Source organism: Schistocerca cancellata, chromosome 3 (genome assembly GCF_023864275.1).
Source record: "Schistocerca cancellata isolate TAMUIC-IGC-003103 chromosome 3, iqSchCanc2.1, whole genome shotgun sequence".
Lineage (NCBI taxonomy): Eukaryota > Metazoa > Arthropoda > Insecta > Orthoptera > Acrididae > Schistocerca > Schistocerca cancellata.
Window position 1 is genome coordinate 777,979,957 of NC_064628.1, and position 27,924 is coordinate 778,007,880.

General features: G+C 41.0%; 2 protein-coding genes across 4 annotated transcripts in view; one reads left to right on the forward strand and one right to left on the reverse strand.

The window, feature by feature from the left end:
- LOC126175822 (condensin complex subunit 2) overlaps window positions 1-6,262 on the reverse strand; it is a 203,144-nt gene extending 196,882 nt beyond the window's left edge. Inside the window, exon 1 of one of the 3 annotated variants that reach the window (XM_049922817.1) lies at window positions 5,949-6,262. In XM_049922817.1, coding sequence (XP_049778774.1) covers window positions 5,949-6,014 — 66 coding nt within the window. In that variant the 5' untranslated portion in view covers window positions 6,015-6,262. The remainder of the gene's footprint in view (window positions 1-5,948) is intronic. The other 2 variants (XM_049922815.1, XM_049922816.1) reach the window with 2 other exon arrangements.
- Window positions 6,263-6,380: 118 nt separating this feature from the next.
- LOC126175823 (uncharacterized) lies at window positions 6,381-7,894 on the forward strand. The gene is made up of 2 exons (XM_049922818.1): window positions 6,381-7,065; window positions 7,519-7,894. The coding sequence occupies exons 1-2, from the start codon at window positions 6,511-6,513 to the stop codon at window positions 7,702-7,704; spliced, it is 741 nt and encodes a 246-aa protein (XP_049778775.1). The 5' UTR covers window positions 6,381-6,510; the 3' UTR covers window positions 7,705-7,894.
- The last annotated feature ends 20,030 nt before the right edge of the window (window positions 7,895-27,924 follow it).

The following is a 27,924-nucleotide window of genomic DNA, read 5'->3' on the forward strand; positions in this document are numbered from 1 at the left end:
TGACCCCCTTGACCACCAATCAGGGGTAAGTGCAGCTTCTTTGTTGCCTTCCAGAGTTCACTTTCAGACACTGCTTCTGAAGCTTAACCTTATGTTACCTGCCACATTCGCAATGGCTGAGAGCCCTTCACTGCCTTGGCTTCATGCAGATATTGGTGTTCATCTTGGACTCAGCTTACTTCCCAATGCTACTCTAGATTTGGCCTATTGCTGTAGGTTTCTCGTATTTCACATGCAACATGGAGACAGCACCTTTGTCTACACTGATGGCTCTAAGATCAACCATGGTGTTGGCCTTGCCTTTGTCATCTGCAACAAACATATTGTAGATACTGGCTTCTAGACCAGTGCCCGATTTTTATTACAGAGCTTTCTGCTCTCTATCAGGCCACCCAGTACATCTGACAGTACAGGTTTCTCAGTTATGTATTATGTTCCAGTTCACTTAGTGCCCTCCAGAGCCTCTGTGTACTATACACATACCACCCCTTAGTACAACAAATCCACGAATGCAGGTATTCACTGATGATGGAGCCAAAGTTATGTACATGTGGGTCTCTAGTCATGTAGGAATGTCAGGGAATGAAGTTGCCGATATTGCTGCCAAGGCTGCAGTCTGACTACGTAGGCCTTTTAGCTATTCTGTGCCCTCAGAAGATCTCTGCTTTGCTTCACACAGGTACAATGTGTCATCCTGGCATGAATACCGGTCTTCTCTGTTTAGTACCAAACTCTGGGAAATTAATCAACTCACAATGGCTTGGCTGTCTTCCTCTCACCCTTCTCATCATGAGGAGATACTTTTAACTCATCTGCGTATTGGGTACTGTCATTTGTCATTGTCATTTGTTAAGTACAATCTCGCACCACTCTGTGCTTATTGTGATGTATTTTGCCATCTGAATTGTCAGATATTTTACCACATGCAGCACGAACTGTAGATCACATTTTATTTTTTATTCGTAATTTTTAACCATCTGAGCATCCTCCTCAAAGGGGTAGTGCTTGTTTTTAGCTATCCCTCTACACCATTCGATTAGGCTCTGAGTATTACCAACTTCAACTTCATCTGGTAACTGACCATTTAAAGATATGACACAGGCACTTGTGATCTCAGCTGTTTTACGCACTAAGGCACCACCACCACCACCAACAACAACAACAACGACAACAACAACAACAAAAACAACAAGTTTGCAGAAATTCAAACACCATCCAAATGCAGAAAATCTTTGTGCTTTCAGGTCTACAAGAGCACAAGCAAGACAAGTGTTATAAGAACCAGTGAGGAACTTCTGAAAGGAAACCATTATTTCCATTAATCGGTCCACTACCATTGTGCAAGTTTTCAACTAAATAAGTAGGATTTCAGGCAAGATCAGCACATCTCCCATACAGCCTTGTTTTGAAATGGGGGCTTGGTGTGCATGCCTAAAGATAGGCTCAGATTCTAGCTGAACACTTTCTTTTCATCACTGCATTGTCCAAACCCCTGCATTCCAAGTGTTCCTTAGGACTGTGGAGGTGAGGAGGCTCTTCTTGTGTAAATGAGGTGGTCTACAATATTCCATTCTGTCTATGGGAATTGGAATCAGCCCTGACTGTTGCCAGAGACAGGCTCCAGAACTGGATCAGGTTCATTATGCCATGCTCTGTCATTTATGCCTTGGGGGCATGGGTAAGGCCCTGTCTTGTTTAAATCGGATCTAGTTTTATGGACAGTACCCCATGACTGGGAAGGAGGCAGTATTAATTCCAGGATCATACTAACATTAACAGTTATATGGGCAAGACTTTCGAGCACACAGTCAACCCTCGCCTTGTCTGGCTCCTGTCCTACTCCCAGTGTGGTTTCAGGCTGTACCATTCTGCTCTTGGCAGCTTAATTGTACTTGGGACAAGGCTCCTTATCATGCTGAAACTATTTGATTGGTGTGGTTTTTTTCCTCCAAAAAACCGCCACTTGGAGGCACAGTATCGTTTGGCAACTTTCTGTATAGGGACTACATGGATTCTGCCATTTTTTGTCCATTCCTTCCTTGAGGACCTGTGTTTACGATATTGCATTGGTTATAAGTTGTCTGGCTGCAGTAGTCAGGGAATGGGGTCCCCCAAGGCAGTGTACCCAGTAGCACACTGTTTGCAATTGCTCTCAGTGGCATCCCCTACACAGTCTCCTGCTGCTAAATGGTTTTAGTTTGTGGATGACTTTGCAATCTTCTGCTCTTCCTCTGATCTTACAACGACAACATGCAACTACAACTGACCATCAGGAAGATGGAAGCTTGGACTAATAAAACTGATTTTCTGTCTCTCCAGAGAAGGCTATGTTTGTCCATTTTAACCTTGCTGTTTGAAGTTATTAACCAACCAGAGCTCACAATGGGGAACAAAGTCTTACATTTTAAGAGCAATGTGCCCTTTTGGACCTAAAATTTGACATTAAATTAGCCTGACTCCTACACCTGAAAGACCAACCAGTGAATGACTTCAAATCATTTGACATTTAGAAATACTTCAGCAGAACGACATGGGGAGTTAACAGGTTCTGCCTCCCGCAGTTTGATAGGGGATTTATCAAATCATGGTTAGATTATCCCTGTGTGGTTTATGGCTGTCTATATTTCCCACCTCAAGATGTTAGAAGCTGTCTATCATGAGAACATTTGGATACCAACTGGAGCCTTCCAGACCAGCTCAATTTGGAGTCAGTGTGCAGGGACTGGTGAACCACCACTCAGAATTTGGTGGCATCTCCTCCTGGCTTAAGAGGTCCTGAAAATCTCAGCATTGCCTCAATGATTTGCATTGAGTGTGGCAGTCCACCCCAACTTTGAGTGGCTGTTCAGTTAATTGGCCCCCTGCCACTAAGCCATTCAGGATACGTGCAGCTGACTGTCTTAAGTATCTGGATATATCAGACTGCCAGGGTTGGAACAATTTCTTGCCTTAGTGTCTTCAGACACCCAGAGTGTTTTTAAGCTTGACACTGTACAAGAAAACTTGTACTCCAGATTACACTTTTACAACTCTATTTTAATCAAATTTAAATACTTACACCATGGGTGTGCTGAACAAGTAACAATACTGCCTATCTTCTAGTGATTCTGAAACTGCAACTGAAACCATCCACCAAATGGTGAAAGAGAAATGAAGCAGTGGCTCGTTGTGACAAAGACATGCTTGCAAATGAGCAAGTAGATGACGCTATCAAGAAAAAGTCATGCCTCTCCTGTCATTCAGGACTGCAGGTGGAGTTGTTGAGAGCTGGTGGTCACTACAGGTGCAAGTGAAGAGTTGGGACATCAACCAAAGCCCATGAAAAAGCAATGGTTTGATGATGAATGTGAAGAGGTGGTGAAGACTAGGACAGCATGAAGATTAGAATCGCTGAAGAATCCCACTGACAACACAAAGATTACATACACAGGGGAAAGAGGACTGACAGATGGAATCATAAGCAGAAGAAATGAGAATATTATAAACAACTACTGATGCAAACTGAGGAGTTGAGGAAAGCAATCCACTTCTCCTTTTGGCAGACAAGGTTTGTGAGAGGCATAGACCACAGATTTTAATTCTGACAGATGGTAAGGAAAGAGTGGTTCTTTCAGTGGAGCAAGCAGATGAGTTTGGAAGATATTTTGACAAAATACTAAATCTTGAAGATCAGGTAGAAACAAAAGAACTAGAGAAAATAGAAGGGAAAAAAGAAGTAGTTCCCGAGGCAACATCAGATGAGAAAAAAACAACCTAGAGGCACTTAAAAACAGTAAGGCTCCAGGCGGTAGTGGCATCATTGTGGAGTTGTTTCGGTACTGGGGGAAGCGGTAATAGAGGGTCTCAGACAGCTTATGGCTGAAATATGATCAGCAGAGGAGATTCCCACAGATTGGAAAAAGGCGATCTTATGCCCAATTTTTGAAAAAGGCAATGTCATAAAAGTGCATAATTATTGACGGATCTCACTGCTGGAGATAGGATATAATGTGTACATCACTCTAATACTAAGTCGACTAAAACCATTGCTCGGAAGAATTGTAGGTATACACCAGTGTGGATTTATCCCTGGACATCCAACCACTGACCACATCTTCACACTGAGACAAATGATGCAGAAGTTTTATGAATTTGATAAAGACCACAAATTACATTCATTGACTTCTGGCAGGCATATGACAGCATTAATTGGACCAAGCTCTGGAAGATAATACATGAGTTCAATGTACCAACCTCATTAGTTTTGTAACTCATTATAACAGATGGCAACATGCTGTCTCTCTGAAAATATACAGAATACCCACACTAGAAAACTGATATTGTCTTCAACAAGGTAGTTGACTGGCTCAAGGTTATGAAATACACAAACATGATCCATTACATGTATATAAATAATTATTAACAGCCAGTATTTTGTGTAAACTGGACATATTTGGATTAGTTAACAATGTGATGGGACACCTAAAGACAACAATGTCATTACCTTGATGGATATAGATGACATCAATAACATGCAAACATTATCAAAACTAAAAACATAAAAGCTAACAGGATCTTAGCTACACAAGGTTTTGGGCAGGTAAATTGTTCTTGTTAACACCATTATACATACAAAACATATAAAAAACTTTAAAATATCAGAGAACACGAGGGAAAATAAGGGTTTCCATTAAGGATGTAAATGTTTTTTTGTGATATGCAATGTGTGCAAAAGAAATAAACAACATGATCCAAGCCACCACCCACAAGAACGACACTACATACAACAAACAAAATACACAACCAATAACTATAGCTGAAACATACAAACAAATACATCTGCTTCACTATCTGTACATAACATATGATATCAGACTTAAAGAATATACCAATAGCTCACATTCATGAGACCTGGCATGTTATCTCACATTTCACTTGTTTTGGACCACATAGTCTACAGCTATACAATGAACAATCATAGCACATAAGAGTAACACTTGACGGGGTCATTAATTACATCAATTTGCACAATTTGTGCATGATGGTGGCAAAATAACTGAAGGACTACTCTGGAGGGCAGTTCTACTAAGACCACAGCACACACCTTCACTGGCCAAAACAAATAAATATCTCCTGCAAACTTCAATCCTCAAGTAGGTACTGAATATCACTGGCATTTAATGACAATGGAAAAAGCAATATTCTTTGAAAATCACCAGTTCATGCTGCTACTCAGTAATGAAAACTGATACTTCTGTGGACAAAACTACATGTTACCAATGGACTAGTGATGAACGATGTATCAAAGATCCATGTTATATTTTGTGGGTTGCAAGTTACACTAGCTGTACTCTTTATAAATTACACAATTGCATTAACATTCAAAATGTAGTTATGATACATCAGTAATGTGTTATATGACTTGGCAACATTCCAGTCAAAGTACAGAAAATATACAGGTATTATTTTAAAAATAAGCACAAATATCTATGAAAACAAGGCAAAATGGCCAGTGATTGTTCGTAAACAGTCTGACTGAAATTTTTCCAAGTAGGCCTTACGTCCAATAAAGTAATTGCAGCAGGGATGGTTAAACACTAGGTAACAGTATCATCTTATGAAATAGAATTCTAATATTTTCTGTTATGTAAATACGAAATTACACTAGTTTCATACTGGGACGAGAAACGATATTTCTACCAACAAATAAAAATTAGTCTTCATTTCCATCCAGTTTCGGCAGATGGTGCATAAGACGGGCCACGAAATGAACACAGTAAGAAATCCATATTGAAACATTTGTCGTTCTGAATTCACCAGCATTCACAAACAATGCTATTACATTACTCCTGTTCCCTACGGAAATTCACCAGCAAAATCGTTCATTCATTTGCGTAGCTTGATCCCAATACTTATAATACTGAACGCAACATCGAAAGGCTATAACTCGTCAGAAACGTTTTACATACCACAGGAAGACTGCTATCCGTCGAAGAAGCAAAAAGGGATCTTCTACCATAAGATGAAGAGTTCATTGTTATTCCCCTGTTGTTTGTTTAACAGCATATGTTTACCATAATTTTTGTAAGCCGTACGGAACCCATAACTCTAGTCACCACAAACTGTCGAACGACGAACAACCAAAACAAGCAATTTAAATTTGTGCGCCGCAAATCCAGAGTGTCATAAACAAAAGCGGGAGCGAAAAACTTAACACAGTTTGCTGTAATCATGGTTCCCTCGTTCTGGTCTTTTGGCCAGCATTTTACACTCGCGTCGTTTGTTAGATTTCCTCCTACAGCAAACAAATATAAAATTTCTTCTCGACACGCCGCTTTGAATTGTGTACCCAAGGAGGTGTGTACGACATTCATACGATCTTTGCTAGTATTTGACACCGCTGTGGACGGCTTTGATGAAATAAAATCTGTGAGAAGTTTGATGGCGTCAAATTTTGAAAGTTGGTTCAGTAGTTGTTCGGCATTCAGATGTTGTTGTATTTACTTTGTGTTTTCGTAGCCTTCGGTTGATATGGCTTTGGTTAACGAGCATACGGGTAATCCTACAACACCACAGTCTCAAACTCATGGCATAAATAAATCGCTCCTTACTCCTTGCAGACGTGTAGGCCTCAAAAGAAAATCTCCCACTGTTTCTCCCAGTTGTTCTTTTGTAAGTACACCTGATAAAAATGAGGGAAGTGATGAATTACTGTCAAAGGCGAAATGGGTGACACCAAACAGTTTCAAATCTGCAGAAACCCCGAAGAGAGACGTGAAGTCCACAGAAACGCCGAAAAGAGGTGAAGGCCCACATAAAACTGTTATAAGCAAAAAAGAGCATCGTGTGAGGCGGAGAGGCACGCAGGCGCAACTGCGAGACGCAGTTGAAAATGAAACCGTAAGCCCAGACGTAGATAACCGTTGTTCGCAAACTGATGTTACAGAGATTGCAAACAGTACGAGTGTTGATACTGATTTCGAAATAGTTTACGATCAGAAAACACTGGCCGATTTAGAAAGAAATGTAGCCGCGAAAGAGGATAAAGTGCAGTCGCTGAGAGTTGCTCAGCTCTATCGGAAAAAGGCAAGCGAAACAAGTTTGTTATATCTGTTGTTTAAAATTTAGTGTGGAGTGCCTGGTTCCACAGATTTTAATAACAATTTTATGAGACTATACAATATTGTTGCATGCTAAATGGTAACAAGTTACCGTCATAATGTTTCATTTCATTGTAATTGCAATAGCTGTTCACTTTGAAATTGCTTAAAAGACACTCTTACATATGCAAGATAATCATAATACTCATCAAATCATCACCCCCAGCCCGCTCTGGTTTTGCACAGTTGTTGAACTATGATCACATACTAGTTAAGTATAATAAATATCTCAGGTAATGGCAAGGCTATATTCTACTTGGGCTTTGTGTACTGGGAAATTTTGTTAACCTATAGCTAAAAGTAATTACTTTGTGTGGCATTTTATGTACTACAGCCCTATTGCTTAATTTTTACAATCTCTCATTGTTCTTGTTTGCAGCATGATTTGACAAAGCTAAGGGAATCCATCTGTAAATGGAAAGCTGGATGTCAGAGTGCTCTTCAGGATTTATTAGAAATGACACATGAACAAGGACATAAAGTAACTATGATGCAGCTGTTGTCACATCTTGGAATACCACCTACTTTGATAGGATATGAACCCGAACAGGATGAATTTACATGAAAGCATCAGTAAAGTATAATGTATTACACAGGGGAGCCTATACATTTGTAATCTTTGTAAATATGATAGTTTAATTGTTCAGCGTAAGTAATTATGTTGCCAATTATAAATATGTATTTTGAAGGATAACTACCTTATTTTATGTATGAATATGAAGGAAAAAAGAAAAATACAATTGAAATTATTCTTATGAAGTGCGTAATACTTCCAGCAGGAATGAAAAAATTTGTCAGCGTCTGTTTCTCTCTGTTTAGTTCTTCGCAGCATTCAGAACACCAGCATAGAACCTCTCAACATTTCAGAGTAACAAAAAACTTTTTATTGAAAATCAGAGCAAAATTACAGGTAGGATTTGTTGAATTTTGTTGTACAGAGGTTACTTAGACTGTCAGCCTGGGCTTCATATCAAATAACCATTTCCTAATATTATCAGGGTCGAAAATTGGCACACATAACATCTGTTACAGCTTGATGTGCACAGTGATACTTTGCATTAACAATGTTGGAGAGAAAAAGTGACTTTTCAATGAGGGAAAATTAACATTGGTTTATTTTCAGGACTTCAGAATATGAAATTTTGTTATGATATTGAGAAGAATATGCAGTTATACAAGCAAAGCTTATCAAGCATGTAAACTACAAATAAAGGAGAACAAATACACAAACATAGGCCTAACTAAAAAGTATCGACTATACAAATTATACCCAGAGAGATCTCATTGTTGGAGCCCAAATTTCTCCTACCTGAATGCATTTCCAGTCTTCATTGCAATAACGTAAGGTTGAGGAGATCAATAAGTTCCTCCGTGATACCACATTGATCTTCCATGTGCTGTAGTTCACCACAGTGCCATTTTTTGGGCACTAGGAAATGGAATAGGCTATGTTTTGTGCCAGAAGTCTTTTCTTGACCTGAGTCAAGTGGTTCCGTTTTGTGACTGTAGAAGGGATTCCTGCTGCTTCTCAACCACCTGCGCAAGTGTCACATTAGTAATCCACTGGACTTGCGTTCGTTAGGACAGTGGTTCAAAACTTGTATTCAAGCACATTTCCATAATGGATCCTATGTTTCAGGTCTCTAATAAAACTCCTCCTGTTATTCAAGGTGACATAATGGATTATTTTGTAGCAAACATTGTATGATCTGTATTGAGTGCTAACCTGTTGTTGTAGCATATAGCTTCCTAATCCTTCCTAACCAACTTACTATGGCTAGCAGTGTCATAGACTCCTATTAATCCAATGTATGCCACACCTGTGACTAACCTGTCTCAAATCCGTCCTTATTACATGTCGTCAGATAAAATATGCGGGTTGAGTTGGCATCCCTTCGCTCCCAGCTTCAGGCAGTGTTGGCTTCGGTCACACAGCTTGAGGCTGTTGCCAATGGACATCACTGTGGGGGTCTGGATGGGGGTTTGTCGGGGACGACCAGCTTGTCTCACGCATTCACCGATCGGACTACGGCTGTGGCTGCCCGGGATACTGTCCACATTGAGGCTGACCCCTCACCCATGGTAGAGTGGGAGGTCATCTCGAGGTGTGGCAGAGGGCGAAAGACATTCCGGAGGGCTGAACGGAAGGCCTCTCCAGTTTGTCTGATGAACCAGTTTCAGGCTCTGTCTCTGGCTGATACTGATCTTCGGCCGGACATGGCTGCTTGTCCTGTTCCAGAGGTTGCCCCTCAGTCTACAAGATCGGGGCGGTTGCAGAGGATGGGTTTCCTGGTAGTTGGGAGCTCAAACGTCAGGCGCGTAATGGGGCACCTTAGGGATATGGCAGCAAGAGAGGGGAAGAAAACCAATGTGCACTCCGTGTGCATACCAGGGGGGGGGGAGTCATTCCAGATGTGGATAGGGTCCTTCGGGATGCCATGAAGAGTACAGGGTGTACCCATCTGCAGGTGGTCGCTCATGTCGGCACCAGTGATGTGTGTCGCTATGGATTGGAGGAAATCCTCTCTGGCTTCTGGCGGCTATCTGATTTGGTGAAGACTGCCAGTGTCGCTAGTGGGATGAAAGCAGAGCTCACCATCTGCAGCATCGTCGACAGGACTGACTGCGCACCTGTTGTACAGAGTCGAGTGGAGGGTCTGAATCAGAGGCTGAGACAGTTATGCAACCGTATGGGCTGCAGATTCCTCAACTTGCCCCATAGGGTGGTGGGGTTTCGGTTTCCGCTGGATACGTCAGGAGTCCACTACACACAGCAGGTGGCTACACGGGTAGCATGGGTTGTGTGGTGTGGACTGGGCGGTTTTTTAGGTTAGATGGCCTCAGGCAAGTACAAAAAGGGCAACAGCCTCAAAGGGTACGGGGACCAAGCAGAAATCGGTATTTTAATTGTAAACTGTCGAAGCTGCTTGCGGAGTATGGATGTAGATGTAGATGTAAAGTACCGGAACTTCAAGCGCTGATAGAAAGCACTGAAGCTGAAATCGTTACAGGTACAGAAAGCTGGCTGAAGCCAGAGATAAATTCTGCCGAAATTTTTACAAACGCACAGACGGTGTTCAGAAAGGATATATTGCATGCAATCGGTGGTGGCGTGTTTGTCGCTGTTAGTAGTAGTTTATCCTGTAGTGAAGTAGAAGTGGATAGTTCCTGTGAATTATTATGGGTGGAGGTTACACTCAACAACCGAGATAGGTTACTAATTGGCTCCTTTTACCAACCTCCCGACTCAGCAGCATTAGTCACAGAACAACTGAGACAAAATCTGGAATACATTTCACATAAATTTTCTCAGCATGTTATAGTCTTAGGTGGAGATTTCAATTTACCAGGTATAGACTGGGATACTCAGATGTTGTGGTAGTACGGTTGGTAGGGACAGAGCATTGAGTGACATTATACTGAGTGCACTATCCGAAAATTACCTCGAGCAATTAAACAGAGAACCGACCCATGGAGATAACATCTTGGACCTACTGATAACAAACAGACCCGAACTTTTTGACTGTAAGTGCAGAACAGGGAATCAGTGATCGTAAGGCTGTTGCAGCATCCCTGAATATGGAAGTAAATAGGAATATAAAAAAAAGGGAGGAAGGTTTATCTGTTTAGCAAGAGTAATAGAAGGCAGATTTCAGACTACCTAACAGATCAAAATGAAAATTTTTGTTCCGACACTGACAATGTTGAATGTTTATGGAAGAAGTTCAAGGCAATCATAAAATGCATTTTAGACGGGTACGTGTCAAGTAAAACTGTGAGGGATGGGAAAAACCCACTGTGGTTCAACAACAAAGTTAGGAAACTACTGCGAAAGCAAAGAGAGCTTCACTGCAAGTTTAAATGCAGCAAAAAAAACTCTCAAACAGAAGCTAAGCGATGTCAAAGTTTGCGTAAGGAGGGCTATGCGTGAAGCGTTCAGTGAATTCGAAAGTAAAATTCTATGTACCGACTTGACAGAAAATCCTAGGAAGTTCGGTCTTACGTTAAATCAGTAAGTGGCTCGAAACAGCATATCCAGACATTCTGGGATGATAATGGCATTGAAAAAAGAGGATGACACGAGTAAAGCTGAAATACTAAACACCTTTTTCCAAAGCTGTTTCACAGAGGAAGACCGCACTGCAGTTTCTTCTCTAAATCCTTGCACAAACGAAAAAATGGCTGACATCGAAATAAGTGTCCAAGGAATAGAAAAGCAACTGAAATCACTCAACAGAGGAAAGTCCACTGTACCTGACGGGATACCAATTCGATTCTACACAGAGTACACGAAAGAACTTGCTCCCTTCTAACAGCCGTGTACCGCAAGTCTTTAGACGAACAGAAGGTTCCGAATGATTGGAAAAGAGCACAGGAGTCCAGTCTTCAAGAAGGGTCGTCGAGCAGATGCGCAAAACTATAGACCTGTATCTCTGACATTGATCTGTTGTAGAATTTTAGTACATGCTTTTTGCCCACGTATCATGTCATTTCTGGAAACCCAGAATCTACTCTGTAGGAATCAACATGGATTACGGAAACAGCAATTGTGTGAAACCCATCTCGCTTTGTTTGTTCATGAGACCCAGAAAATATTAGATACAGGCTCCCAGGTAGATGCCATTTTCCTTGACATCCGGAAGGCGTTCAATACAGTTCCGCACTGTCGCCTGATAGACAAAGTAAGAGCCTACGGAATATCAAACCAGCTGTGTGGCTGGATTGAAGAGCTTTTAGCAAACAGAACACAGCATGTTGTTCTCAATGGAGAGACGTCTACAGATGTTACTCAAAGTAACATCTGGCGTGCCACAGGGGAGTGTTACGGGAGCATTGCTTTTCACAATATATATAAATGACCTAGTAGATAGTGTCGGAAGTTCCATGTGGCTTTTCGCGGGTGATGTTGTAGTATACAGAGAAGTTGCAGCATTAGAAAATTGCAGCGAAATGCAGGAAGATCTGCAGCGGATAAGCACTTGGTGCAGGGAGTGGCAACTGACCCTTAACATAGACAAATGTAATGTATTGCGAATACATAGAAAGAAGGATCCTTTATTGCATGATTATATGACAGCGGAGCAAACACTGGTAGCAGTTACTTCCGTAAAATATCTGGGAGTATGTGTGCGGAACGATTTGAAGTGGAATGATCATATAAAATTAATTGTTGGTAAGGTGGGTGCCAGGTTGAGATTCATTGGGAGAGTCCTTAGCAAATGTAGTCCAGCAACAAAGGAGGTGGCTTACAAAACACTCGTTCGACCTATACTTGAGTATTGGTCATCAGTGTGGGATCCGTACCAGGTCGGGTTGACAGAGGAGATAGAGAAGATCCAAAGAAGAGCGGCGCGTTTCATCACAGGGTTATTTGGTAAGCGTGATAGCGTTACGGAGATGTTTAGCAAACTCAAGTGGCAGCCTCTGCAAGAGAGGTGCTCTGCATCGTGGTGTACCCTGCTGTCCAGGTTTCGAAAGGGTGTGTTTCTGGATGAGGTACTGAATATATTGCTTCCCCCTACTTATACCTCCCGAGGATATCACAAATGTAAAATTAGAGAGATTCGAGCATGCACGGAGGCTTTCCGGCAGTCATTCTTCCCGCGAACCATACGCGACTGGAACAGGAAAGGGAGGTAATGACAGTGGCACGTAAAGTGCCCTCCGCCACACACTGTTGGGTGGCTTGCGGAGTATAGATGTAGATGTAGATGTATATGTAGATCTAACCAGAACACGACCTGCCTGGGTAAAATCTCTACAGCTCCTTTTATATTTTTTAATTGTTCTGCTTGCAGGTCTTGTAACCAAAGCTTTGTTACTTTACCGTTAAATGATGATAGTTTCAAATTTACCCAGTCTGAGAGGAATTTTGTCAGATGAGAGATGTTGAGTCCTAGTGAGATATCAGCAAATTCTGCAAGGAAGTAGCATACAAAAACAGGAAACAGAAGTAGGTAAAATGAGCAATGAAACTTGGTGAAAATATATATGTGGAAAAGAAAGTGGATATCTAAGTTAACCGCGAAAACAATAAAGAGAAATAAAGTATAGTCCAATAACCCACTGCAAGATTCTCCTTCATTGTTTCAATGTAGATATTACCGACAGCCTGGCTTGGAAATGAGGAATGTTTTTATTAGAAACTAGTACTATGTGAGAGTTCGAAAGAGAATTGTTGGTGCATTCTGTTGTTACAAAAGAAAAGGATTGTAACTCAGTACAAACACTTGCAGCAAAAACAAATGATTGCTACAGCAAGTGACTTTCTGGTCATATGATGATTTCCTTCTATCTGCTGTTATTGAAATTTGGTTACACACAATTCATTCTGGCTTTCAAAGAATTATCTGATGAAACAGCAGCTGTCCAAACTCCTGATGATATTGCTACATAAAAGTTGATATGATCCGAAGCAACTTGACTCATCTACTGAAAGAGTGGATTCCTGCCCTTATCACAATGAACCACTTTTAACACGGCATCGTTTAAAAATGCCAAGTACAGTCTTCCAATGAAATATTATGAAAAGGAAAGTTGCTATAGGGAAGACACAATAATTTATAGCTTTCGGCTGTTAAGGCCTTTGTCAACAACACACACACACACACACACACACACGCGACTGCAGTCTCTGGTGTGGTTTCAGTTGCCTGAGGCTGCAGTCGTATGTGTGAGTTGCGTTTGTGTGCCTGCAAGTGGGGGGGCGGGGGGGACTTGTGTGTGCATGTGCACATGTCTGGTTTTTTGTTGATGAAGGCCTTAATAGGGGGAAGCTATTATTGTGAGAGTCTTTTTAGTAGCAACTTTCCTTCTTGTAATGTTGTTACATTCCATCCCGGATTTTCTGTTGTTTGATTTCTCCAGTGAAATACATGTATTATGTAACAAAAGAATAGGGGGAAGCATCTCAGATACGGAAACTTCTTTTCTTTTTCTGAAATAGATTTAAATGCATTTATGACAAGATAAAACTGTGTAGTGGGAACTCAAATATGGTCACCAGCGTTTCACAAGCAGTGCCCTTCCAACTGAGCTATCTGTGCAATGACTGCTTTTTATTTGTCATGCTACAGTTCTTTCCTCTGGTTGGTATGTGCAAGGACTGAAAATTCATGTTAACTCTTTGGCAAGTTGAAACTTATTTTAGAGCTGCATTAAAAATAGTTTAATACAAATAGACCTCTGTATTTACACATATTCTCTTTGGAAAATAATATTAAGAAAATACCAACAACAGCTATTTAACATATTACTTACCACAAGGCTGCCACAGCAGAATCTTATTCCATGTGCCTGCTGGTAGCCACAACAGTGTCTGACACCATGGTCTCACTATGCATGTGGCAGTTAACATGTTAATGTAACTCAGGAAGCAGAGTTTCTGTAGTAGTAGTAGGTTTCTATCTAATTTACTAGATTACATGTAACTGTTATGAGCACATAGAGTATTATGCAGTATTTGATAGTTAGTTTTTACACAGGAACAATATCTTCTGTTCTTCATCAGGCATGTCATTTCTAATGCATTCAAGTTGTTTATTGCTTTTATCTCTTTGATTTTTATTTAGTAGGTCCTGCGGCTGTCCTTGCTTTTCATTGCTCGTGTTGCGGCTGCAAATAAGTGTGTGTTTGATTACCATTTTATAAATTACCTTTATGTACATTTTTTTGCATTGTCATTCCAGGGATCCAGTTGTGTCATACATTCATGAATAGATCACCCATGTTAGGTAGATGTGGTTGGTTTCAGTCAGAAGACATATGAAGTTTTCATTTAACTCGCAACAGTTAAGGCAGAAAATAAAGAAATGTTGGCTTTATGTATAATAATCAGCAAGAGAGGATGGAAAGCTAACAACAGTTATTAACACAGATTGTAATAAATGTTGTGATGTCTGTCAACAATAAGTTAGCAATCATCTGAAGTAGTATACTTACGTATTGAGAAATGTATGGAGCTAAAACTAATATCAAGACCTTTGATTTTGAGATGTATGTAAACTGGCAGCACAGTATATGGATAAACATTACATCTAATTATATACGCATTTTAATGATATGAATATAATAGAGGGAAACATTCCACGTGGGAAAAATATATCTAAAAACAAAGATGATGTAACTTACCAAACGAAAGCATTGGTATGTTGATAGACACACAAACAAACACACACACAAAATTCAAGCTTTCGCAACCAAAGGTTGCTTCATCAGGAAAGAGAGGAGAGGGAAAGACAAAAGGATGTGGGTTTTAAGGGAGAGGGTAAGGAGTCATTCCAATCCTGGGAGCGGAAAGACTTACCTTAGAGGGGAAAAAGGGACAGGTCTGCTTGTGTCTGTATATGTGCGGATGGATATGTGTGTGTGTGTGTGTGTGCGAGTGTATACCTGTCCCTTTTTCCCTCTAAGGTAAGTCTTTCCACTCCCGGGATTGGAATGACTCCTTACCCTCTCCCTTAAAACCCACATCCTTTCGTCTTTCCCTCTCCTTTCCTCTTTCCTGATGAAGCAACCTTTGGTTGCGAAAGCTTGAATTGTGTGTGTGTGTGTGTGTGTGTGTGTGTGTGTGTGTTTGTGTTTGTGTTTGTTTGTGTGTCTATCAACATACCAACACTTTCGTTTGGTAAGTTACATCATCTTTGTTTTTAGATATATATACACATTTTTTTCGTATGTAATCAGCTTACGTATGAAAATAAATTACTAGTTCCCTGAAAAAGAAATCCTGTATTGAATACAACAAAATATTTTACTTATTTGCTGAGTATCGTTTATGTGGAGACTTAACCAAAAAAAAAAACCTTCAGATGTATCTGTCACACTTTCTGAGAGTTCAGTTATTTTCTGTCATTTTTAAGAATGATTTTAACAATATTTGTTTGACATGACATAAACTCATCTGATGCTAGTTATAATACAGCATTTATTTTGATTACTGGTTTCAGCAAGCTGCTGTGTTGCTATAACAAGAAGCAATCCCAATCAGAGTACATTACAAAATGGTTTTGTTTAAAAATTTTGAAGTTTTAAAAACATTTTTTAATTTTTTTATAAGATCTAAAAAAGTAACAGGATGTGTTATATGTTCATCATAGCAGTTGATACACATGCAATTAAGTCAGTTATATGACATTATCATGTAGAAAATATATTGACAAAATAAGTTACAAAAGTTCACTTAAAGTGTAGATAACAAGGATACAGAAAAAATAAAATAAGTGCATGTCATATTATCACAGGCAACACAAGGACAATTAACTGGTGTATTCTTAAATCACAATAAGCAAATATCTTTATTAGATACCACCAAATCCCTTTATTAGATACCACCAACAGTACAGCGTGAATACTAGGAACTACGTAAATTGTTGCTCAATGTCTAGGTGTAGTTTAATCAACAAGTAGATACTGAAATGGAACATTCAACTGTTCCACTCCTAACTACCATTACAAATCATTGAAGAACATATATCGCTATTAGGTATGTTTAATAAAAGTCATTTGAGATTATGTGATAAAAATACTAGAAACATGGAGGAAACATGTCATAACATATGTGGTAACAAATAGGATCAGTTAGCTCACTATACACAATTCATATCATCCACAAGCCATCAACAAAGCCTAGATGCTAGCATGGTGCTTAATGTCTAACTGTAGTATAACACAGACATAAGGAATAAAGGGGATGAATAGCAAAGATCTGAAAATTACAATGTAGTGATATGAGTACAATATCAAGGTAATTGAAGTAAACATACATCTAGATATTATAACATTGTAGAACCATGGTAGCTCGAGGTATAAGTACACTACTGATAAAATTGCTACACCATGAAGATGATGTGCTACGGACGCGAAATGTAACTGACAGGAAGAAGATGCTGTGATATGCAAATGATTAGCTTTTCAGAGCATTCACAAAAGCTTGGCGCCGGTGGCAATACCTACAACGTGCTGACATGAGGAAAGTTTCCAACCAATTTCTCATACACAAACAGCAGTTGACTGGCGTTGCCTGGTGAAACGTTGTTGTGATGCCTCGTGTAAGGAGGAGAAATGCGTACCATCAAGTTTCCGACTTTGATAAAGGTCGGATTGTAGCCTATCGCAATTGTGGTTTATTGTATCGCGACATTGCTGCTTACATTAGCCGAGATCCAATAACTGTTAGCAGAATATGGAATCGGTGGGTTCAGGAGGGTAATACGGAACGCCGTGCTGGATCCCAACGGCTTCCTATCACTAGCAGTTGAGATGACAGGCATCTTATCCACATGGCTGTAATGGATCGTGCAGCCACATCTCAATCCCTGAGTCAACAGAAGGGGACGTTTGCAACACAACCACCATCTGCACAAACACTTCGACGACGTTTGCAGTAGCATGGACTATCAGCATGGAGACCATGGCTGCGGTTACCCTTGATGCTGCATCACAGACAGGAGCGCCTGCGATGGTGTACTCAACAACGAACCTGGGTGCACGAATGGCAAAACGTCATTTTCTCGGATGAATCCAGGTTCTGTTTACAGCATCGTGATGGTCGCATCTGTCTTTGGCGACATCGCGGTGAACGCACATTGGAAGCATGTATTCACCATCGCCATACTGGCGTATCACCCGGCGTGATTGTGTGGGGTGCCATTGGTTACACATCTCAGTCACCTCTTGTTCGTATTGACGGCACTTTGAACAGTGGACATTACATTTAAGGTGTGTTACGACCCATAGCTCTACCCTTCATTCGATCCCTGCGAAACCCTACATTTCAGCAGGATAATGCTGGTCCTGTACAGGCCTTTCTGGATACAGAACATGTTCGACTGCTGCCCTGGCCAGCACATTCTCCAGATCTCTCACCAATTGAAAATGTCTAGTCAATGGTAGCTGAGGAACTGGCTCGTCACAATACACCAGTCACTACTCTTGATGAACTGTGGTATCGTGTTGAAGCTGCATGGGCAGCTGTACCTGTACACACTATCCAAGCTCTGTTTGACTTAATGCCCAGGCATATCAAGGCTGTTATTATGGCCAAAGGTGGTTGTTCTGGGTACTGATTTCTCAGGATCTACGCACCCAAATTGTGTGAAAATGTAATCACCTGTCAGTTCTAGTATAATATACTTGTCCAGTGAATACCCGTTTATCATCTGCATTTCTTCTTGCTGTAGAAATTTTAATGGCCAGTAGTGTATAAAGTCATTAGCACTAGGCAGCTTATCTGTGCTGTGAAGTATACCAATCAATTAGCAGCAATATCGTGTTCAAATGAAGTACAATTGAAAATAACATGTAATAATGTAACAAAAGTATAGTACACAATGAGTGTAAATCATACATTGTATAGTGCTCAAAGTCTATGTTAGCTACAACTACATTCTCTATAATTAACCTACCACAATGCTGATTAAACTACCCCTATACATCAAGCAACATTTATGTAGTACCTAGTTTTCATGCTGTACTGTTGGTGCAATGTAGTAAAGGCTTTTGCATATGGTGGATGAAGAATGCTTCAGGTAGTTGTCCTAGTGGTGCCTGCAATAATATGAGACACACTTTATGTATTGTCTAGGTATCCTTGTTATCTACACCTTAAGTGAATTTCTGTATGTTATATTGTCGATATATTTTCTACATTAACATGCCACTTAACTGGGTTGATAACTCAAGTATTAAGCGATATAATGGACATACAACACATTCTGTTATGTTTTTATTAGATTTTATTTTGAAAATAAATTTAAATTATTTTTAAAATTTTAAATAAAATCATGGTGTAATGTACTCTGAATTGTATAATTGCATTGTATATTTTTTTGATGTTATTTTGCCCTTGTTCCTTATATGATTCAATGTATTTCTGTCCATCATTACTACAGTGACGCATGGTAATTGATCATAAATCTGAGTGTTTACTTCAGGATCTTGGTCTTTATTCAGCTACTGTACAAAAATAGCATTATAGTCGGTGCAATAAGCATGGTAGTTTATGTAATGATTGTTTTAGGCTTCACACACACCATGGTTTTCACATTTTTGAAATGTCTTTTTATGATGTGACATGGTGCAGTGTTCACGTGGTCGAGATCCATTGAAATATATATCCATATTATGTAAAAACATTTCACACCCCATTATACCTGACCCCATTCTGCTTACAGTTTCAACGAGCGATGTGGCACAGTGGTTAGGACATGAGTCACATTCGGGAGGACAATGGTTCAAACTCATGTTCAGACATCCTGACTTAGGTTTTCCATGATTTTACTAAATTGATTCAGGCAAATGTCGGGATGGTTCCTTTGAAAGGGGATACCAGATTTCCTTTCCCATCCTTCCCTAATCTGAACGTGCTCCATCTCTAATGACCTCGTTGTCAATGGATCATTAAACACTGATCTCGTCGTCCCCATTTACAGTTTCAATCTAATGCTTCACAGTTTAAAGATGGCAACACAGCTTACTGAAACTGGTAATCAAAATAAAGGTTTTACTACTGAAAGTTTATATTTCTAATTTCATATTAATCTGGATCACCCACATAGTTGAAGAATATAAATCAAATGACACTCAAATTTGTGTATTTTCAAAATAAACATTACAAATGCTGTTATATGACCAACAGTATCAATAGTTGCTGTTTTCCTTTTGGGCAAAGCATGCTCTTGTTAAATATTATTTTTTAAGTCATCATAATTACTTCATTGTTTCTGGAGGAATTTTTCTTTCTTGTAATTACATAATGGTGGTGGTGTGATTATCTTCTTCTTCTTCTTCTTCTTCAGTCTGGTTTGATGCTGCTGTCTATAATAGCATCCTGTGCAAACCTTTTCATTTCTGTGTAGCTGTTGCAACTTACAATGAGGTGACAGAAGTCATGGGATACTCCTAATATTATGTCAGACCTCCTCCTGCCCGTTATAGTGCAGCAACTCAACATGGCATGGACTCAACAAGGTGTTAGAAGTCCCATGCAGAAATATTGAGCCATGTTGCCTCTATGGTCTGAGTGCAGTAGATGCTCATTTGTTTTGATTTGAAAGCAACCATCTGTTCGTTTAGTAAGCCAGTCAGTCAGGCTCCAGCTCTCAGCTAGTATACACTATGCGATCGAAAGCATCTGAACACCCTCAAAAACATGCTTTTCCCACATTAGGTACATTGTACTGCCACCTACTGTCAGGTACTCTATATCAGCGACCTCAGTGGTCATTAGACATCATGAGAGAGCAGAGTGGGGCGCTCTGCAAAACTCACGGACTTCAAACTTGGTCAGGTGATTGGGTGTCACTTGTGTCATACATCTGTTTGCGAGATTTCCACACACCTAAAGAACCCTAGGTCCACTGTTTCCGATGTGATAGTGAAGTGGAAACGTGAAGGGACACATACAGCACAAAAGCGTACAGGCCAACCTCGTCTTTCGACTGACAGAGCCCACTGGTAGTTGAAGGGGGTTGTAATGTGTAATAGGCAGACATGTATCCAGACCATCAGGCAGGAATTCCAAACTGCAACAGGATCCACTGCAAGTACTATGACAGTTAGGCGGGAGGTGGGAAAACTTTGATTTCATGTTCGAGCGGCTGCTCGTACGGCACACATCATGCCAGTAAATGCCAAACAACGCCTCACTTGGTGTAAGGAGTGTAAACATTGGACGATTGAACAGTGGAAAAATGTTGTATGGAGTGACGAATCACGGTACACAGTGTGGTGATCCAATGGCAGGGTGTGAGTATGGCGAATGTTCAGTTAACATCATCTGACAACTCGTGTAGTGCCAACAGTAAAATTCGGAGGTAGTGGTATTATAGTGTGATCATGTTTTTCGTGGAGGGGGCTTGCACCCCTTTTTGTTTTGCATGGCACTATCACAGCACAGGCCTACATTGATGTTTTAAGCACCTTCTTGCTTCCCACTGTTGAAAAGCAATTAGAGGATGGCGACTGCATCTTTCAACAGGATCAGGCACCTGTTCATAATGCACGGCCTGTTGCAGCGTGATTATATGAGAATAACGTTCCTGTAATGGACTGGCCTGCACAGAGTCTTCTGCTAATTCCTATAGAACACCTTTGGGATGTTTTGGAACGTCGACTTTGTGCCAGGCCTTACCGACCGACATCGATACCTCTCCTCAGTGCAGCACTCCGTGGAGAATGGGCTGCCATTCCCCAAGAAACCTTCCAGCACCTGATTGAACATATGTCTGCAAGAGTGGAAGCTGTTATCAAGGCTAAGGGTGGGCCAACACCATACTGAATTCTAGAATTACCGATGGAGTGCCCTATGACTTGTAAGTAATTTTCAGCCAGGTGTCCGGATACTTTTGATTACATAGTATACATCTGCAGAGTGGCAAATTAAGTGTTTATCTTTTTCTGAGTTTTCCTCATAGTATATGCATAAAATTTCATGTGTGTTTTTCTGTTTGAGAGGTGTAATCGCACATTTTTGTAAGTGTAAATTCATTACGTCTGTAGTGCAGTAGTCACTCATTGGACAGCCAGCTACGTAGCTCATTAACGTATCAGCATCCACTAATGACACATCAAGAGGGTAGTAAGTTTCATACCTAGGGTTCTGTCTGCTTTTGTAGTTTATTTCTTCTGTTAGTCTTGCTGGGATGGTTAAAATGTGTGCATGCTGTGTGCGTGGATGGGAGGGATTGGCCAGCTAGCGGTGGAGAAGAATCAAGCGCATCACATGGGACACTTCAGGTGTTGCTTGTTTCGCCCATGGGCTCAACTTCAGAGGGACCACCTAGTGCACCCAACTTGGTGAATCTATCCTCACAGCAGGAGGTGATTGGCTGTCGGTATTACACTCATATCACTCAAAGTGGAGGGCCAATGTGGGGGCTGGCTGCCTGGCCTTGCCCATTCACTGTGTGAATGGACAGGTGGCTGCTCCCTAAGCAGGGACCGAGCAGGCACATGGAGGGAGGGGTTTACTAGTTATCAGGACTTCCAGTGTTAGACACGTTATGAAGCCCCTTAGGCAGACAGCTTTCAGAGCCGAAAAGAAAGCCATTGTGCACCCAGTATGTCAGCAGGGGAGGGGGCAGGGGACAGCTCATCGGAGACATTGAGGCAGCTTCACCTGCAGCTATGAAACATGCAATCGTCTGCAAGTTGTGGCTCACGTCAGCACCAGTGATGCCTGTCGCATATGTTCTGAGTCCATCCACAGTTCTTGCACAGCTTGCAGTTTGCAGCATTGTGCCCATAGTTGATAGGGGTCGTGTAGTTTGGAGCTGAGTGGACTTCGACTCTGTGACAGTCTTGGCTGCAGACCTGCCTTTCATGTGGAGATTTGCAGAACTCTCCTTGAGGGGGTCAGGGGTCCACTACACAAAGGAGGCAGCTACTCGGATAGCAGAGTATTTGTGGAGTGCACATGAGGGTTTTTTAGGCTTGGTGGTGGTTTGAGGTGCTCTGATGAAAACTCGTCAGTTGATATGCAGCAAGGGAAATCAAACAGCATTCAGAATACAGACACTTTGACTGTCAAAATTTGATCAGTAAACTGTCGAAGTACTCGTAACAAAGTTCTCAAATTTATTGCTCTTGAGGAAAGTTCTCGCGCACAGATTATTCTTGGGACTGAGAGCCGGCTGAAATCCGAAGTAGAAAGCTCAGATATTTAGCAAATCATGGAACATACATCAGAAAGACAGACTAGAGGCCATAGGAGAGGGAGTGATCACTGCAGTTGACAAAAATATTCTCTCTCTTGAAGTCAATGTTGAGTGTGACAGCAAAGTTATCTGGTCACTTGTAAAAGGTATAGGCGAAACCAAGTTAATTGTTGGACATTTTTACCAGGCATCCAATTCCACTGTGACAGTTTTAGAGTCATTCAAAGAAAGGTTATGGTCAGTAGCGTATAAAAACACCCAGATCATGCAGTACCAGTTGGAGGCGACTTTAACCTGTGAAGTATAGACTGGGATGTCTGTGGATTCATTATAGGGGGTACAGACAAACAGTCATGCATAATACTTTTGAACATGTTTTCAGAAAACTGTCGTGAGCAGCTAGCTCAGCAGCCCATACAAAATGGGAAGATATTAGACCTCATAGCTATGAATAGGCCAGACCTTATCGACTGTGCCAGTATAGAAACGGGGATTAGCGATCATGATGTCATTATACATAGCAACTATGAATCCACGAATCAGCATGGTTTTAGAAAGCATTGCTCATGTGAAACTCAGCTTGCCCTTTTCTCATATGATATACTGCAAACAATGGATGAAGGGCAAGAGACGGATTCCATATTTCTAGATTCCCAGAAAGCATTTGACACAGTGCCCCATTATGGGTTGTTAACAAAGGTACAAGCATACGGAATAAGTTCACAGATATTTGAGTGGCTCGAAGACTCCTTAAGTAATAGTACCAAGTATGTTGTGCTCAATGGTGGGTTGTCATCAGACACAAGGGTATTGCAGGAGTGTCCCCGGGAAATGTGATAGGATTGCTGCTGTTCTCTGTACATAAATGATTTGGCAGACAGCTTGGGCAGCAATCTGCGATTGTGTGCTGATGATGCTGTGATGTGTATGGTAAGGTGTCGAAGTTGAGTGACTGTAGGAAGATACAAGACAACTTAGACAAGATTTCCAGATAGTGTGATGAATGACAGCTAGCTCTAAATGTGGAAAAATGTAAGTTAATGAGATGAGTAGGAAGAACAAACCTGTAATTTTTGGATAAGTATTACTAGTGTCCTACTTGACACAGTCAAGTCATTTAAATATCTGGGCGTAATGTTGCAAAGCAATATGAAATGGAACGAGCATGTGAGTATTGTGGTAGGGAAGGCGAACAATTGCCTTAGTTTTATTGGGAGAGTTATCGGAAAGATTGGTTCATCTGAAAAGGAGACCACATGCAGGACACTGGTTTGATCTATTCTTGAGTAGTGCTCGAGTGTTTGGGATCCCTACCAGGTTGGATTGAAGGAAGGCATCGTACCAATTCAGAAGCAGGCTGCTAGATTTGTTACCGGTAGATTCGAATAACATGTAAGTGTTACAGAGATGCTTCGGAACCTCAAATGGGAACCCATGGAGGTAAGGCGACATTCTTTTCAAGAAATGCTTTTGAGAAAAGTTAGAGAACTGGCATTTGAAGCTGACTGCCAAATTATTCTACTGCCGCCATCATACGTTGCGTGTAAGTACCCCAAGGATAAGGTACGAGAAATCAGTGCTTATACAGAAGCATATGGTTGTTTTTCCCTTACTGTATTGGCATGTGGAACAGCAAAGGAAATTACTAGTAGTGGCACATGGTGCCCTCCGCCACGCACTGTACAGTGGCTTACGGAGTACCTATGTAGAGTAGATGTATAGCCGCCGTCCAAAACTGCGAAAAGTGTTGTCACTGCAGGATTTTGTGCACGAACTGACCTCTTGATTATGTACTGTAAATGTTTGATGGGTGGCCAAATCATTCACTTGAATTGTCCAGAATGTTCTTCAGACCAATCGCGAAAAATTGTGACCTGGTGACATTGTCATCCATCAAAATTCCATCGTTGTTTAGGAACATGAAGTTCATGAATGGCTGCAAATGGTCTCCAAGTAGCTGAACATAACCATTTCAAGTCAATGATTGGTTCAGTTTGACCAGACAATCCAGTCCATTCCATGTAAACACAGCCCACGCCTTTATAGAGCCACCACCAGCTTGCACAGTGCCTTGTTGACAACTTGGGTCCATGACTTTATGGGGTTTGCACCGCACTCAAACCCTACTATCAGCTGTTACCAACTGAAATCAGGACTCATCGGACAAAGTCATGCTTTTCCAGCCATCTAGTGTCCAGCAGATATGCTCATGAGCCCAGGAGAAGCTCTGTAGGTGATGTCAATCTGTTAGTAAAGGCATTTGTACCAGTTCTCTGCTGCCATAGCCCATTAACACCAGATTTTGCTGCACTGTCCTAATGATTATGTTCGTCATACGTCCCATATTGATTTCTGTGGTTATTTCATATAGATTTGCTTGTCTGTTAGCACTAACAACTCTACACAAACATCGCTGCCCTTGGTCATTAAGTGAAGGCCATCGGCCAGTGTTGCCCATGATGAAAAGTAATGCCTGAAATCCGGTATTCGCAGCACACTCTTGACACTGTGAATCTCAGAATATTGAATTCCTTAACGATTTTTGAAATGATATGTCCCAAGCACCTAGCTCCAACTACCGTTCCGTGTTCAAAGTCTGTTAATTCTTGTCGTGTGGTCATAATCATGTTGCAAACCTTTTCATGTGAACCAACTGAGTCCAAGTGATAGCTCTGCTAATGCATTGCCCTTTTATACCTTGTGTAAGCTTACACCTTGTGTAAGCAATTCTATATATGTGCATATGCTATCCCATGACTTTTGTCACCTCAGTGTACATCCACTTTAATTGAGTCAAACTTTGGTATCCTCCTACAATTTTCACTACACATTTCCCTCCATTACCTGACTGACAGTTCTTTGGGTGCCTCAGAATGTGGCCTGTCAGCCTATCCCTTACATTAGTCAATTTGTGCCATTAACATATTTTCTCCTTATCTGCTTCAGTATTTCATTAGGTATCTGAGCTACACATTCGATCTTCTGCACTCTTCAGCAGCACCGTATTGCAAAAGCTTCTATTCTCTTCTTGTCTTTTTTGTTTATAACATACATTTCACTTGTGTACAACGCTACATTCAGAGAGATACTCTCAGGAAAGACTTCATAACATTCAAGTTTAACAACTGATCTTCCAATGTAACATGTTCTTTTATCAATGCATCTGAGCTGCTTGATACATTGGGTCAGTGGCCAGCCGGCCACCGAATTCTGCTGGGCTGACTGCCTGAATGTCTCACGACACTGAGATACTCCACTGCTGCAGCAGTAGCCTTGTTAATAAGCTGTGTGGTTTCCCATGCTAGGACACTGTCTTCGACAATGACATATCTGCTATGGTCCGTTGCAGTGCCCAGCTGCATCACAGTGGGGATGCTGCCCACGCAGAGATGCCCATCCTGCAATGGCAGACAGTTGCTAGTGTACAAGAGGAGTCAGCCATGATGCTGGAGAATATCTGCTGTGGCCCGCTGCGCTGTGGCACTAAGTCCAGAGAGGGACTTAATGTGTACAGCAGTTGCCCTGCCCTGGTCTCAAACCATTGACTTCTATTGGCAGGTCCATACGGCATCATCATCTGGCACAGCCCCGTCACCCTGGGGATTGCGAGACTGAGGGTAATTCTATTACAAAAATGACCAGAACTTATAATCAGCAGTGGCATACTTGTTGTACATATGTACTACTACTAGTCATGTATCCTGAACACTACTGCCATTGTTAGTGTGAAAATCTACCTAGCTTCTTGCCACACTAATTTTATGCAATACCACTGAGTTTGCTGTATCAGCAAGCTGACCTGCCTCACAACATTGTGCTGGCATTGTTGAATTACTACAGTGAGAACATCCAGCACTTGCCTGCTCTCAGTGCTGCTGCAATAAGCTGTTCAGGTTTACACTAATGCGTCTGTATATGGTTGTTACACTACACAGTGATGGGATCAAACCCATTCCCATCAGACACCAAGAAATAATGCCATAGGTAATACCAGCATTGGACATGGGATATATGCATATTAATAATTTCAACCTCCTTGTTCATTTGTGTAAAACACTGCCTACAGATTGTTAAGTTTAGTAGTTCCATTTAAATCATAAATGAATTACTTGATATCATGGATGCTAAAAACAAATGTGATCAATCAATTGTTGTCAACTTGCTCAAATTTCAAAATCTGTGTTCAAAGTATAAGTGTGAGACTACATGAGCAAATCAGATCTGTCACTCTTGTTTTCTTGCCTGTAGGTGTCGTCGTCCCCCCCCCTCCCCCCACATACAGGTGGTGTCACTGTATAACGTCCATCTGTATTTCACAAGTGAGAAACATCAACTGACTTGGAGAAAGCTAGAAGTTGTGTTCCTCTCTCTTTAATAACTACGCAAATGGTCTTGATTTTTTCTGTTCTTTTTTTTTATTTTTAACCAAAATAAACTAAATGAGTACGTTTTTGTTTTTATATACGTAGTCTGAAGCGGCAAGAGGAAATTTGTACCAAGGCCAGGGATCAAACCCGGGTTTCCTGCTTACTAGGCAGGTGCGTTAGCCACTAAGCTACCTTGGGGAACCAGCCCCATTTACTTTCTATACTGAGGGGCTATATTCCAGAACATGGAGAGCCTTGGAAATTCTGTGCATATGTAAGGGCGAATTTACAATAGACTGGGATGGTAGTGAGAATTTGGATCAAGGAGGGAGGTGTGCCAGGGTAATCTGTGTAGTTGTGTGAACTGCTGTGCCTAGGTGCTTTAATGGCTAACACACCTGCCTAACAAGTAGCAGAAACGGGTTAGATTCCCAGCCTTGGTACAAGTTTTCACTTGCCACTTCATTGTATATACATAAATCATCTGTATGAGACCAGTAAAGTCTCTGAGGTTGTGTCATTAGCTTATTGTTGTCTGTAGCAGCTTGAATAACTGCATATATAACCTACAAACAGATCCTCGAAGAAAATTGATCAAGACAGTGATACTTAGGTATCATTTAAAATTAGACACATAGGTAAATTTTGTGTAGTATAATTAAGTCAGCTAAAGAAGAACCCCCCATTACTATTGACAGTTTTCAACTACAGATCAGAAACAGCTGCAGGTGAAATCATTAGTCATCTATAGAGCTGTGGCAA

Excerpts from the sequence above, each read along its gene's own strand:
- LOC126175823 (XM_049922818.1), top strand. The coding sequence starts at position 6,511 with ATGGCTTTGGTTAACGAGCATACGGGTAATCCTACAACACCACAGTCT. Across the intron at positions 7,066-7,518 it reads CTCAGCTCTATCGGAAAAAG|CATGATTTGACAAAGCTAAG; the intron begins GCAAGCGAAACA and ends TCTTGTTTGCAG.